The 15,804-nt window shown below is 38.6% G+C and overlaps 1 protein-coding gene across 4 annotated transcripts in view; it reads right to left on the reverse strand.

Annotated features, from left to right (window-relative positions):
• Positions 1–213: 213 nt before the first annotated feature.
• Positions 214–15,804, reverse strand: part of DOK7 (docking protein 7) — a 66,712-nt gene continuing 51,121 nt past the window's right edge. For 3 of the 4 annotated variants that reach the window (XM_048942440.1, XM_048942439.1, XM_048942437.1), the window contains 4 exons: positions 15,405–15,470; positions 14,303–14,374; positions 10,265–10,417; positions 214–8,841 (listed from right to left, as the gene is read on the reverse strand). In XM_048942440.1, the coding sequence (XP_048798397.1) occupies positions 8,705–8,841; positions 10,265–10,417; positions 14,303–14,374; positions 15,405–15,470 (428 nt within the window). In that variant the 3' untranslated portion in view covers positions 214–8,704. The remainder of the gene's footprint in view (positions 8,842–10,264; positions 10,418–14,302; positions 14,375–15,404; positions 15,471–15,804) is intronic. The other variant, XM_048942438.1, reaches the window with a different exon arrangement.

Raw genomic sequence — 15,804 nt, forward strand, 5'->3', positions numbered from 1 at the left:
TCCAGGGTAGCTGAGGCTTCTCTTCCTTAACGGGTAATTTATCTGATTTATCTTGTAATTACTTAAATTATAGTTTTTCAAATCACTCTGGAAAAAAAAAAAAAAAAAAAAAGGAAATACAAAAATAGGAGCAGAAGAGGGAGGAAAAGAACTGTATTTATTAGAAGGGGGAAAAAAGATCAGAACGTTTTGTGCTTTATACAGTCTGTCAAACTCTTCCCTAAAAGAAGAACCTCAAATTTGTTTGTGATTTCATACAGCTTGGGGGGTTAGAAAATTAGAGGTAAATATACACAAGGCACAGCATACACAAAAATAACCACGTCTTTCTTAATGGAAACACCATGTCCTACGTACAGGTAGGGGAGCATCATTCTACCCTGACACATACGGAACAACCATTACACCAAATGGACTGCAGTACTGATATCACCTTCACCCCCTGCAGAAGCAGCAAGGGTATCTAAATTCATCATGTGGAGACCATTTATGTTTTGTGAGATGCATCTGAGGTGCCACCATTTCCCAGCCCCACCTCCCCATCCAGTTCCAGCACATATATACCACAGCACCAGAAACCAGAGCATCACAGTGGGAGCTGTGCTGCAGGGGACCTGCTGGGAAGCACAAGTGCAGTGTTCAGCTCAGAACTAACCCATACAGAGTTAACACACAGTTCTCAGTTTGCAATATATTCATGATCCACAGACCTTCCGTCATCATTTGGAGCTTTGGAGATGTATTTAAATTGGGTTTTTCTTTTTCTTTTTCTAAAGGTGCTCTTTTATGTACAAAAATCTACCAGTGGTACACAAGCAATTTTGAAATCATTTTTAAACAGAACTTTTCTTTCCACAGCACTTAATTAGAATAGAATAAATAAATTAAAAAGTCACAAAATAAGTCAGTAAATAGGCTGTTTTTCAAAGCAAACTTATCATTGTAAAGCCAAACAGCGAGCAGGTCATCAACCTACAGCAAAAAAAAAGAGTGGATTTGTTATTATTATTATTATTACTAGTAGCAAGTCATAAAATAGAAGTGCAAATTTTATATCTGTCCAGTTGAGCCAAAATAAGTTCATAAACTTTCATCCAGAGAAAATATTTTGAGCCATAGTGTACAGTGACAATTGTCACACAAATGCTATCAATATTCCTTAATGCATTCATAAATCCAAATCCTCACAAGTATTATCCTACACTCAACGAGCTCTCCTAAATTAAAAAAAAAACCTGTACACAGATATTAATGCTTCACATAGGGACATAAAAATGATGGGTACATTAATACAGCATGTAGCTGTTTTGTTCTGCCACTGATGTATTAACTTATCAGAAAGCTGCACACGTCTGCTTTAATAATAACATTTTGCCAGCCTCAAAAGTTGCCAGTCAAGAATTGATCTACCGTAATTTAAACCTGGTGGTTTTCAAAGGGCAAAGTGAGTGCTGAATTTCTTTGAAATAAGTCTCTGACTAAAATAAATGTCTAATATTTTGCCATTATAGTTTTCCAGGCCACTTATTTTAAAAAGGGAGGGAAACACCATTATTTTAAGAAACCTGCTGAAAACTGGAAACCCGCTTATGCAACCCAGCAATTTGCAATGCTTGGCATCAGATCCATATCCAAATTAAAATCTCAGTTTCTAATTCAAGGTACGTTGAACCAAAACCATTGATTACCAGAGAATCATTCAGGTTGGAAAAGACCACTAAAATCACCTAGTCCAACCACTAAATTGCATTTCAACGGGGAAAGAGTTCATTCTCCACCCTCAACCCCATGTTCTGGGACTCCATTTATAATAGTGAACATGAGTATAGAAACTAGAGCCATCAAACAGTGTAAAGACATTCCACATACCAGCTCATGGGGCCACTGGTGATCTCATATTTTGTTCTACTGTGAAGTTCAAAAATCAAAATGGGAGAGAACAATGTAGAAAAACAGGCATCTCCAAAAGAAGAGGCTTCTATGGCAAGAGTTTAGGTGCCAAGAGTTACTGCTGATTTCAGTCCAACAGCAGGTTGCTGGCACCTCATTTTTGTTAAGAACTTTTCAGATTATAGTTTGTTCTTAGTCTGCACCAAACTAATGCAGATTCTCACACAAAATAAAACACATTCCAACCAGACAAGTACATAAATATTGCCTGGAAGACTGAAGGAACCTACCTTTTTCCAAGCCCTTCTTCAAACAGCTAATAGCCAGAATCTCTACAGAATGTATTGACGATGTCTGCTTTAGTCTCAGTTTGCCAGCATTGCTTAACCCTTGCCATTACCAGTCAATTGATTCAAATCTTGTGCAAACTGATCTTCATTCCTCTGCAGAGACTAAGTTTGCAGAACTGCAGAGCCTTCATTTATGAGTTTCCAGAGATCTGCTTAGGGGTTGTTTTCCTTTTCATTTTATTGCGATCTCTATAAATAGCTATGCTGGAATTTTTGGAGTAGTTAAAAAATATGTATTTATTTATTTAATTTAAAGTAGTTCTGCAGTATATATCCAGGATTACAGAAGAAACAGGAGTGAGCATTTTTAGCTACATGAATATAACAGGATTAAAACCGTGTTCTCTTTAGCTCCTTCAAACCAAGAAAAAGAGCAGCTCACCCTACTCAGCTTTGAGCACTTACCACTTTGCAGTGGAGACTGAGGGCAGGGGGTAGCTCAGGCTTTTTTCCTGCACTGGCAGCCTTTCTCCTTGGCCATCAAGTTTAATTTTATCTGCTTGCTTCCAGCTCTTCTGTGCTGTTCAGGGCAAACATCTTGTCCATATATGCAATGGGTTTCCTGTGAAAACCCAAACTGAAGATGTGGCTGCAAGCCGTAACTTGCATCTTGACAGCTCCCCAGTCAGGTAGAGGGTCTCAACACGTTAAATTTTGTCAGTGTGAAGGAGGGTTTGGCCAGAAATACACATGCTAGAAGATATATCTTGTGGCAGCAAATCCCAAAGGCAGACCACCAGGGGCTTCAAATCTCATTAGTGCAGAAAATGCATTCTCAGCTATCACTGATGGTCTCTGGCATCAGGCACATACTTCAAAAAGCACAAAGAGAGCAAAATTTCAATAAAGCCACTTCATGGGCTTTCAGCAGCTCTATTCCCTCTCTAGGAAATCTCCCAGCTATTCTAAACTGCACTGACACAGCTGAACCCAGGGTTGGGTACACCTTAGTGCCAAGCCAGACTGCTGCTTCATAACAGGGCCCAGCAGAAGCCACCACTCACCCAACACACAGACCAACGCTTCATAAGCTTTTCAGCAAGGAGAAAAAACAGATACTGAGGCTAACTACGCTTCCCAGGGACCAAACCAGTGCACACTGAATCATTCAAAAGGCTGATGCAGGGTCAACAGGACACACGGTACCACATGGGCAGCAGGTCAGCCTGGCATTTAATCACTCCTCTGCCTTTGCTCCATTCCTGCTAATGAGGTTGTGGCAGATCTGTTTGAGAACACAGCAGCACCTTCAGCCTTTTCCAAGAAACCTCACATCCTCACTACAGCCACAAAGAGGAGACCAGCACTGGTCCAAACACCACATGTTACAGACCCAAATATTCTTCAGCTGCACCCTCCTCCTCACAGTACACTCACCAGCAAAAAACTGCTGCTTTCCCTGGTGACACTTACCTACTTCTCTGTCAAACCCCCAACATGACCATGATTTTTTCCTGTGCTTATGGATTTGTAGCCAGTGCTGCTAAGCATCTCTTGTAAGAGGACCAAGCGTGTGCAGCAGCAAATGGCACTGCACAGGGTCTGTCCTGCAGCAGTAATAGAGACAGACATTGATATAGGATGAATCTGAGCAACTCCATATAAAACAAAACTCCGGTATCCGAAGGCCAGGTTTGCTACTGAGCACAGCCTCCTCTGTTTTCTGTGTGCTGAGCTACCCTTACATTTCCAGCTCAGCCTACAGATGAGCGATATTTAACTTATACAATAGCAGGTGCTAGGATTTATTTTTTTAAGGAATTCACAGCAGTATAATGTAATGTAGAGATAAATTACTGTCATGCTAAATCTGCTTTCTGATCCCACCCCCCACCTCACATTCCTCAGATAAACTGACACTTATTATTTCAGTAAAACGGTGATGTTACATACGCCTCTGTGTATACAGTGAGATAATACATTTGAATTATTTCTAGATGCTCTGATGCAGAAAAAATGTATGAAAGCAAGTAAATTTCAAGTTAACTTTCCCTCACTCTGAAGTTTCTACTGAACTCAAAGCTTAGCTAGCAACTCTGCATTTTCCTAAGCCTGCCCACTGCATTATAAACGATTTACTGTATTATAATGCAGCATGGGAATTACAGATATTTTGCTGTCAATTACATGCCAGTCTCCCACAGATAGTCTACAGAAGAACTGTTTATGACCTGTATCCACCAGATCATCACTGACCTAAGCTTCAGCATGAGACTGCCTAAAGGCAGATGTCTTTCAAGGAAAGCATGAAGCTGAACGCACTGGGGGAGAAAAAAAATCTATATATCTATTTTAAACGGCACTTCCAGAATCATGGAATCATTAAGGTTGGAAAAGACCACGAAGATCATATAGTCCAACCACCAACACATCCCCACCAACCCATGCCCCTAATTCTACCCACCTACACTGAAAAAGGATATGTTTACATAGCTAGTCCTTACAAATTTCCATTTAATAACTTCTAAGTCTTCCATCTTTATTTCATATGGCTTCATTGCTGCACAGTGTTAAGTTAACATTTCCCTTCAAGCTCAATTGCAAAGCAATGTGACTGGCTGAGGATCTTTCCAGGGAAAACAAGATGCATAAATATAACAACGTCATCTGAAAAAAATGATGAATTATAATTGAAATCAGCAGCTAGAAATCTAAAAATCTGTATTCTTCTTGCAATAATTTTAGCAAAGGATGTATATGTTATCCCCAACAAACTGGAAACGGTACTTAGTGGAGCGTGCATGTTTCAGCACTATTTAAACAACAATGTAATCACTCATAATTTAAGTACAACTTTCCAAGCTACAATAATTAAAACTGTTTTGTTTACCTCTATGGCAGAGAAGATGAGAATTTTTTCCAAGATATTTGCTATAAACAACTGATTTTTATGCACATTTAGACACCTGCAGGCACAAAATGGCATTTCACCAATGAGGTATCACAATATGTCAAAACCCAGGCAACTATTTGCCTTGTTTGGTGAGTAAGCACCTTCAAACCTTGGTCTTCCCTCCTGCAGCACTTTTTGACTTGGAGAAATTCCATTATCCAAATAAAAAAAATGTTCTGCAGCAGCTTACAAGCAACATCATAAAAAAAACACTGGAGCAGTATTTACATTTGGCAGCAACCTATGGAGAAAGGCAATGGGAGTGAAGAGGCATCACACGTTGCATGCAGATGTGCAAAACAGATGCATGGTGGAAAGCGTTCAACCCTGCTATGTATAGGCTGGTTCAGACCAAGTTGCTACGCCCCATCACTTCACTTTCTTGCAGCCTGTTTTCTCATCCCTGAGACGTCTCCAAACTGGAACTTCTGGCACATTGAAGTACCTTGAGAACATCACCAGACCAACATCATTTTGTCCATCTGGTAGTTAATACTCATTCTGCTCGCTCACTGACAGAAGAACACTAAATTAAAGATGAACAAATCTCTTGTTTGTGCCAGTAAAAGTTACGAGTCATGTGTATGATCAAAAGCTTCAGAGATTTCTCATTTAAAAAAAAATTTTTTTTGCAAAGAGCTCAGAGTCTTACAACAATCACAATCACTTATGCAAGTGCTTATATATTAACTGCATTGCTAGAGTTGGAGGTGCTCAAGGATGGGTTGGATGAGTTCCTGGGAGCCTGATCTGGTGGGGGCAGCCAGCCCATGGCACAGGGCTTGGAACTGGGTGATCTTTAAGCTCCCTCCCAACCCAAGCCACTCCATGATTCTATGACCAGAGTTAACCCATGGAAGCTACGTGGTAAGCACGAGTCTACTCAAAGGATTGTAGCTTGACTTTCTCCAGTTCGCCACTGGAAATGGAAGGCACATTATTTACTTAGGAAAAAAGGTTTTGCATTTCTGTGAGTTCCTGCAGTTCTAATGAGAAAACTAATTTTTTCAACAGAAGCATCAAGCTTATAGCTCCACAGGGGGGTGGCTGCAAGATACTGTAAAAAAAAGCGAGCTATCAGTTTTTAACAGATGCAACAGTAAGGCCTGACTTGCTGCTTCAGCCTTCTCAGCATTTTGCAACACAATTTCTTGCATGAGGAAACAAATTTTAAAAATAAGAGAAAGTCATCTTTCCTATTTAACATATTCAAGCTAAGAACAAAAAGAGAAATAGATGCCTGAAAAGTAAGTTACTTCATTTGTGGAGATGTTTCTGTTAACATTAACAAGACTATAAATATAAATCTATATCCAGCCATCTAGCTAATCCTTGCTGGAGTTATTATGACATACGTAAGTAAATAAATGCACACGGAGAACCACGTGCAGACTCATGCCCTCCGTTGAACCTGGAAAACATTTTTAATGTTATGACCCCTCCTGTAAGGCCAGTAGCACTCTGATGGCAGCATCACTGCATGAAGTCTCTGTCCATGCTGCGAAGTCCCAGCTGCAAGCAGTTTTGAGCAATGTATAGAAAGGCAGCCCTCTGCAGAGAATCTGGGTGGTTTGTTTTCCTTATAAATACGTGTTTTTTTTACAGTAGAAATATTGCAGCTTCAGTATCTGTCATGATTCTGCAACACTTACAAGCATGGTCCTGTGTATGGTTTGCTAAAGGCTGAGTCCACGCAGATGGAAGGTTCACTACTGTGCAGAGGAGAGATCAAGGCCAGTGGCTTGTGGACTGTGAATCAGAGCATTGCTCCATTCTGTTGTCACACATTCCAATACCACAATAGGAAGAAAGAAACTTACTGCATCAAGAAAACAGTTCTGCACTGGCACAGAGGCTATACAACAGCACAAGGAAATCCACTACTTATGTCTAAACTCCAGCCTTCTGAAATCCCAACTTTTTATTCATTATCAGAATACAGCTCTGAAACAGTGGCTAAGCAACAAATGGAACTGGAAAACACTGCATTTCAGTACATCAGGCTAGCAAGACTCATTTTAAATATGAAATATAAATAAACACATCACAGAAGTTTCATCCTGCAAGCCCCGCAGTGGAGAACTTGTGATAGAACAACACTGGTTGGTCCTGGTGAGCACTGGGTCCTAGAAAACCTGGGCCCAAGGAGCTTCAAGTTCAGGGAAAAAGTTCATGCTACTCCCTTTGTACCAACCATGTGCTTACAGAGTAGATCACTATGGCCTGTTTGTCAAATAGTAAGGAAATATTTTAAAATGAGAGTCTCGTAAGAAATATTTATTTTTTCACTTCAGAAATAAGCTAGGGTAATAAATAATTTCTACATACAGAAAATATGACAATGGCAGTTATCACCTCCCAAATGCATTTTTTTTTTTTTAATTTGAGAGATGTCTGATATTTTCCATTATGATTGAGGCTACAATAAAATAAATTTATAGGTCAAATTCTGCCTCACACAACATTTTGGAAGACATTTTGCTCTAACCCAGGACTGGTTTAATGCTACTTACATATATCAAAGAATTATTCCAAAAAAAAGTGTTCATGTCAATGTGGATAATCCCATTTTTATGCTGGTACTTCAGGCATAGCTTTGGAGAGATAAATCAAGAATTCAAATTTCAAATATTTGTTTACGTATATTTCTTTTGAATAACTTAATTTAATCTATTCTGTGTGAGAAACCTGGCATCTGATTTTGTCAGTATGTAATGTTAAATTCCAGGTGATAAGAATTGATAAGAATTACAGGTACACAGCAACTATGAAATCAAAGCCCATTGTGTCTAACACAGGGCTTTTAAGAACAGAAGCATCCAAAACATCACTACAAATTACTTAGCTTTTCAGACATAATTAAATTAAACCATTTGTATGTGTGTGTGCTCTTGCCTGTATGCATCCCTACGACTGCAAAATGTAAAGCACAGCAATTTTAGCCAAATATTGGTGAGGTATAAAACTTAATTACTCCTAGATACAGTTAAGTACGTCCTTCAATGAGCATATAAATTGAACAAAACCATGCCTGCAAATAATCAGGCACTGAGTTTTCTGGCTTTCATAAGATTTCATTAATACATTAATAAAGGTTTTACATAATTTATACACTCAGACATATACATATATTTTATCTGTGATGTGTGCTTACATACAAACATACATATGCACGCGTGCAAACATGTGTACACATACCACACACACTCACATCCCCTTATCTGCACACATTCAAATTCTTTAAAGAAAATGCCACCATTTAAAAAGCACTGGAATTGGTTCCAGGTTCCTACATGACTTTAGACTGATAGAAAAAGGTAGTTTACATCTATTGCATATGAAAAAGAAAAGGAATTTACAGCCAAAAAAATTTTTTTTAAAAAAAGAAAGAATGCACCTCCTCCCCCCCCCCACGTTACCAGCTTTCCAATTAGGAATCAAAATATTGGAATGAATCTGGTATAAATACAATATGCAATGGCAGCTTTGTATTTTTTTCAAATAAATTTCAATCTTTTGGAATTTAAATTAGTACCAATTTATGGCAAGCAAAAGTTCTTTCATAGATAAGTCACTGCTGAGCTCCTTTCTTCTTCTGCTCCAGCTCCTGCAAGCGTTCCTCCCGGCACTGCGCATGCTGCGTTCCCACTTTGTGCGCTGTCTCGGTGGCTGCAATGTCAATCTGTGCATATCTGGATGATCCACTCCCTGAAATGCCAAAGGAAATCATATTGTAGTCCATAGCCTTCATGCAATCTGAGGTAAAACAGACTCAGGTTGAAGCTATTGCTAGACTTCTCCCATAGATTTCCTAGGTGATCTTCGTCTGGTATTAAAATAAGCTCTATAAAGGAAGTAAGATGATAAGTACGACAAAAAACCTCACAAGCTTGGTTATCTAATTATTTTAGGTATCTGATTTTTTTCAAATAAGCACTTGAATCACTTGTATTTATGCTCCACATTTCAATCTCCACACCTCTTTCTCCCAGTAGAAGACAAAATTGAACAGAACAACAATTTAGTCCGATATTAGAGAATAAGGTAGACAAAAGTTGCTCTATCTGTTCAGGAGCAGAGCAGTTCTGTATTGATATAGATACACCACTCTTGAAGAAGGAAAAACTTCAATATGAAAAAAATATAATACTTACAATCATTAGGAGCACGTCCAAAGTTCCACAGCTTGAGCATGGATGGTGTTATACAAACAGCAAAATTAATGACAGTTTACAGACGCAAGGCTCTTCACTTTTAATGCCTTGGTTCACTGTCTTTAAAATGAATATAAAACATGACTTCCACATCTCAATGGAGTGCTATACAGAGACCCAAATTTAAGGTCTGGGAGAAGCTTAGAATTACTTACCTAAAGTTATATGGCACTGAACAACAACACTAAGTAAATAAATAAAATAAAGGGAAAAATTGAAAGATACTTCAATAGCAAATGCGTTGAATTGATTGCCAAATCCCTGCTAAGAGTTTTCTGTAAGGGGGGATGAATCTGTAAGTGACTGTACACAGTAGCTATAATTCACACTTGTGGGCTAATTCTCCAAGACAAGCATTACAAGAAAAATATCCACAATATACATAGGGGGAGGTGAGGTGAGCGGGGGGGGGGGGATGTAATCAAGTGCTTCTACTTTCCTGCAACCCTCATGGAAAGCAGACAGAAAACACCAAGTTCTATTCTTACACATTTGCCATGTGGCTCTAGAGGCATTATTTTAATATCGTCAGAAGCAAGCCCAGTACACCTACACCTATGACCCTTCTGCTCAGTCCAAGCAAGAAAAGTTAAGCAAGTGTAGTCTTAATGCATGCAATGAAAATCTTGAGAAAAATGAAAGAAATTACTATCTGTCAAACTTCAGGGACATTCAGTTTAGGAGGAGTTCATATACAGTGCAACATTCTAGAGAACTTTGCTTGTTATGTCTTCTCCAAAAGAGTCGACATTTACAAGAATTAGTACAAAGGTACACAAGTACAAATTCCTCTGTTAGCCAGAGGCTGTGGGCAGATGAAATTAAGATATGGACAGAGAAATTAAGATTTTCCATACCACATATAGTTTGTAACGCTGTACCCACTGCTGTCTAAATAGTCCTGTAGGCTTTCTTACCTCTTATGCTTGTGCTGGCTTCCTGAAGTTCCAGTTCCATGTAATGAAGTTGTTTTTTGGAAGTAGGACTGACAGGAATATTAACGTAGGTGGCTGTCTCACTGTGGGGTCGATCTGATGTAGGGACATCAGCTGAATAACCTACAGCCCCTTCTAAAATAAGTAACACGTTATTATAGACACTGTTTGCAATGACCAGTGAACCATTTCATAAAACACACCATTCTGTCAAATGTTCTGAAAGCAAACATTCAGCAGTAAAAACTCAGGTTACCAAACAGCGCATTCTTCAGTCCTAAACAGGACATAAGGTTTCTACAGAAAATATCCTCAGAGAATGACCAGGTCAGGATCCATGCAGAAGGCCACAGACCATTGCTAGTGATCTCATGTTGTGACTAAAAGCAAACACTACACAGAGATTCGCTAGCAGACACAATGTATGCAACACTATTAACCTGAATTGGAGCTGAAAGCACCTGGGAGTAAAGCCTTACATGAAATTATCTGTCGTAGGAAGATGTGGACTACTATAGCATCCAGAAGAAAGCAACCAAAATCATTAGAAGTTTAGAAAGTCACAAAAACAGACTGAAGACAGCTTAATGCTTGGGGAAAACAAGTTTATGCAGACATTCCGATCAGAAATCACAGAATGGTTTGGGTTAGAAGGGACCTTTAAGATCACCTAGATCCAATCCCTCTGCTATAGGCAGGAACACTTCCCTCTAGACCAGGTTGCTCAAATCCCCATCCAGTCTGGCTTGAGTGCTTCCAGGGTGGGGGCATCCACAGCCTCTCTGGGCAACCTGTTCCAGTGCCTCACTACCTTCACAGTAAAGAATTTCTTTCTAATATCTAGTCTAAATCCACCCTCTTCCAGTTTAAAGCCATTTCCCTCATCCTGTTTCTACATGCCATTATAAGAAGTCCCTCCCCAGCTGTCCTGTAGGTCCCCTTCAGGTATTGGAAGGCCGCTGTAAGGTCCCTCTGGAGCCTTCTCCAGGCTGAAGAGCCCAGCTCTCTCAGCCTGCCCCAGTAGGGAAGGTTCTCCAAGTGGGAATAGATCATCTAATAAAAGACTTATATTTCAGGAAAAAAAAGGTAAATTAAATGTGGGAAAGTCTTTCTAATAGTAAGGAGCAAAAGAACACCGAAGGAAATCTCACAAAACGTGAAGAATTTCATCATCTAGAAATTTCTGAAAAAGAGATAGACTAACATCAACCAGGAAACAGTTCTGTATAAAGTGATTCTGTCTTACAGAAGATTTTGTTATCTATTAGATGGCTTAGCAAGACCTTCTCTAGCCAAATTTTCAGTTATTCTAATTTTGCCAGAAGTTAAATACAGAGAGATCTTGGTGGCTTCATTTGTCCATGTCTCTGTTGTACAACTGAGTCCAGAACTGGACGTGGCAGACCAGATCTCACCAGTGCTAAGTAAAGCGGAAAGTTCATCTCCCTTGACAGACTGGCAATGCTTTAACTAATGCTGGCCATGATTCTGTCAAATTAATTTCCAGAGAAGACAGGTTTTCACTGTTGTTACTGCATGCATACTATCACTCATTTCATTTTGGTTTTCTTTTGAAAGCTTGTTAAATTTACTTTAAAAAGCTATTTCTCATTTTCTTCCACATTTATCTTTGGCAAGAAGCAATGTTTTTTTAAAACTTTTTGGCCAATGACTAAAGCCAGCTTTCTCCAGAACCAGAATAAAATAATCCCACGACCGTGTATTTATATATATCTGAGTAAACTGGTAAAAAAATAGTTGTCATAGGCAAACAGAAGATTCAGTGCCACAAGCATTGTCAGTCATCGCTTAAAGATGTACTAAATTGAAGAAGAGATAAAAAGATGCGTATGTGTAGTTCACCAACTATTATGAGGGGACACAATCACAAGGGATTTCCATTTGGAAAGTTCATCTCAAAAGGAAACATAAAATCCAGTGTGAAATAAGGAAACATAGCACAGTTTTTGAGCGCTAAGGACTAGAGAGAGATCCCCTCGGAGCCTGCTGTTAAGATGGGATAGAAGAGTGCAGAGAAAAAATGCTATTTCTTTCTGTTTCTTCCTCTCCCTAAAGTTCTCCCATTAAACCCTTCCATAACCACACATAAAACTCACACCAAAATTTTACTTTTCCAAATCACTGCTTTTCTTTTTTCTCCATTCAGGCACTGTTGGAGTGGGAACAGAAAGGCAGTAGGTGGTCAAGGCTTTTCAGAGTACGGAAGATAATGACTTCATCCAAGGATCCAAGGAGAAGCAGCTGTGAATAACCATAAAGGGAAACTTTCTCTTCTTTTTGGATGGCAGAGAGAGCTTGTACAAGTTGGGTAACATTAAGAGAAGCTACAGAAGCTACATTAAGATCCAGGATAATGCAGTCTCTCCAGACACAAGCTATTTAAGTCAAAGCAGACTACACTGTGGTCCAAGATTTTAAAAGCCTTGAAAGCTGACCAACTTTCTAACAGATATTCATTAAAAAAAAAAAAAAGAAGAAGAAGAATAAACCACTACCATCAGAGGAGAAATCTAACCGTACCAAATTACCATTCTCAGAAATAGGTGAATGATTCTGTCTAATGCATGTCACAGAAACTTGGCCTGACCATGCCAAAAGGATTTGGCAGAACAAGAGCATTGAAAATCTGCATCCCAAATAATTGAATTCATGAACAGATCACAACCTTAAGGCTGATGTGGAGTCATGAGGAATCATGAAGAAAAATGTTTTTGAAGTCTTTCCATTCATCGTTAAAGTGAAGTAGCAGGATTTTAAGTAAAATGTCCTCAAAGTTACTGAGCATGTAAGCTAGCAAAATCCTCTATAAAACTAAGCAGCAGGAAGGCAAATCTTATGCCTGGTGATTATCTGAAGAACTGAAAAAAAAAAAAAAGAACACAAGGAGAAAGAAACATTAATTAGTGGATCTTTGTGCAAGAAAGAAAAAAAGAAAGCCCTGGAAAAACTCAAAATTTCTTCCTATACCTTGACATAAAGAAAAATAAAATTCATGTACAAAATTAAGCAAATTGGAATAAAAACAAGTTTCTCTTGTTTAGACTATGCTGTTTTAACAGAAACTTTGATTTCTTTGTAAACTTGGGTTTTCATTTTTTCTTTGCATAAAAATATCATTAAAAATGAAAAACTGGTTTATCTTTGTTTGCAGAAAAAGGTTTATTTGAATAGAACAAGGGAGTTAACATCTCAAAATAAGAAATTAAGGCATGCAGAGTGCTATGGACAAAGATGATGCTTTCTGAGGTCCTTTCTGGATGGACTGAGGTAGAAAATCCTTATGAAAAGGTTCAGAATACAGGATTTGTGTGGGATTTGTGGTCATTATGGAGGGAGAATTTGGAAGAAAAAAAAAGACCTGAATTAGCAGTTACAGTCTGGAGACATTGTGAAAGAACTGGCAGGGTATCATGTTTGAGGAGAAAGGGAGGAAAAGATAGAAACAAAATTGATAGTTAAATTAGTAGTGAGAAGGGTGAAACAGGAAATGAAGTGGTACTTAAAAGAACTGGGGAGTTGGAGGAAAGACAAGGAAAGGAAAAGATAAGAATGACTGGGAAGGGGAGAGAAAACATATTTGAAAGTGATGTTTCAGTCTTACGGTGTTTGTTGCTCACAGAAAGAAAACACTACAAACTTTGCTTGGTATGTATGTGTGTGTGTATGTATATGAGTGTGTATGAGTCTGAACACACTTGCAAAACTAACATCTGCAATGATCATCACTCAAAAAAATCAACATTTAGAAGACATCACAGCATAAAAGAAAAAAAAAATAAGCAGAAGTTAGCTTCCTCTAATGCAATTGGTTGCAAAGATCTTTAGAATCACTGAATCATAGAATTGCCCAGGTTGGAAAAGACCTTAAAGACCATCAAGCCCAACCACAACCTATCCGTACTATCTTCATTCTAACAACTCTCCACTGAATCATGTCGCTGAGCACCACATCCAAATGGTTTTTAAACACATTCAGGGGTGATGACTTGGTTTACTCACCAGGTTCCTCAGAGCTAGTAGGAGTTCCAGGTTCTGCAGGTAGTGTCAGCACCTCATAACCACCTTTAGGACCTACAAGAGAGGAACGCCATCAACAGTTTAGAATTCAGCAATTTGCACAATGTAAACAAAGCATCTGATTTTTCTGGTTTAGACTCGTGATCTGCTAGTCTAAACAATCATACCAGGAGAAAAATCTCAGGAAGTAGCTAGTGTTGACTTTTTTGGTGGTGATGTCAATGTTTTTTAATGAGAGCGAGTAAATAAACATGGCCATTTTTACATATATATATACATAGAAGGGCACTAAAGTCAACAGTGTGTTTTGCTATACATCAATGTGGGAGCAAAGCTGTCTTGAATGTATGAATCAGGGAGAAGTGGGTGGGTGATCTTGGGAGCATTTGGAAGACTCTTGTTAAAATTCCACCTCCAGCATGATGGATAACTTCTTGATTTCTGACAAAGCATTGTAGAAAGTGCTTAAAGTGTCCCTTGCAAGGACGACTTTGCATTTCAAGTGCAAATCATCATCCTTGCAAGAAGCCAAGCTGTGCAACATCACTGGTGCTTCCAGAGCAATAATATGAAAAAGATTCCCAGGTTCCACCATGATCATGGACTCCACTCAGTTTCACATAAGATAAGCTAAAACACTGTGCTCTTAATATGAATACATTGGTATTAATGTTGAATGACAAACACAAATTTATCTGCAGATGTTTTCTCCTTCATTATCATGAACTATCTTTAAACGTGCTGTTTTTTTCCCCATCGTCTCATTGCTAGGATTTCTCATGGCCTAAGGTGGGTTTTTTTGGTGAGTACCCTTTGTTAAAATGCTGGCAGCATTATACTGCTGTGAATAAGATTGCTGCCTATGCTCTGACACTTGTCTCATCTGTCACTGTCTCTTCTAAACTTATCCCATCTGTCAATGTCTTTCTAACAAAACCCTGCGCATCAAAAAGCCCAAAGATATGTAAGTGTTACAAAAGGGAATCAAATCATATATTAACATTTCCTAAAGTTTAAAATATTTTAAGTCTAAATAAATTTAAACTTACATGCACACACATACTTCATAACCACTTATACCTACCAGCTTGGAGACTGTGCCCTCTCTGTAGTTTCAGAGACCCAGAAGCTGCCATGACAGAAGAAGCACCTGTTTCCAAAGAGAGAAAATCATATTAAATCTAAATATCTTCTGCTATTGTTAGATATCTGCTGTGCAACAGCAGCCTTAGTAAATGTTTCTGAAACATCAAGAAAAATTTCCATAAGTATTGTAAGTCTTTGGCACTTGCTCTTGTAAAATTTCATGCAGTTGCTAATTGCCCAACCTTCTAATTTGTCAAGATCTCTCTGCAAGAATTTAAAGCTGTCATTAAATTCTTATCAGGTGGATCCAAAACCTTCTAAAGAGAACTGTACTACAGTTCAGTAGTCCACTGTCCAATGCTAAAGGATCTAGCTTCAGAGGGGTTTGAATCTGGGTC

The sequence above is a fragment of the Lagopus muta genome, chromosome 4, assembly GCF_023343835.1.
Source record: "Lagopus muta isolate bLagMut1 chromosome 4, bLagMut1 primary, whole genome shotgun sequence".
Lineage (NCBI taxonomy): Eukaryota > Metazoa > Chordata > Aves > Galliformes > Phasianidae > Lagopus > Lagopus muta.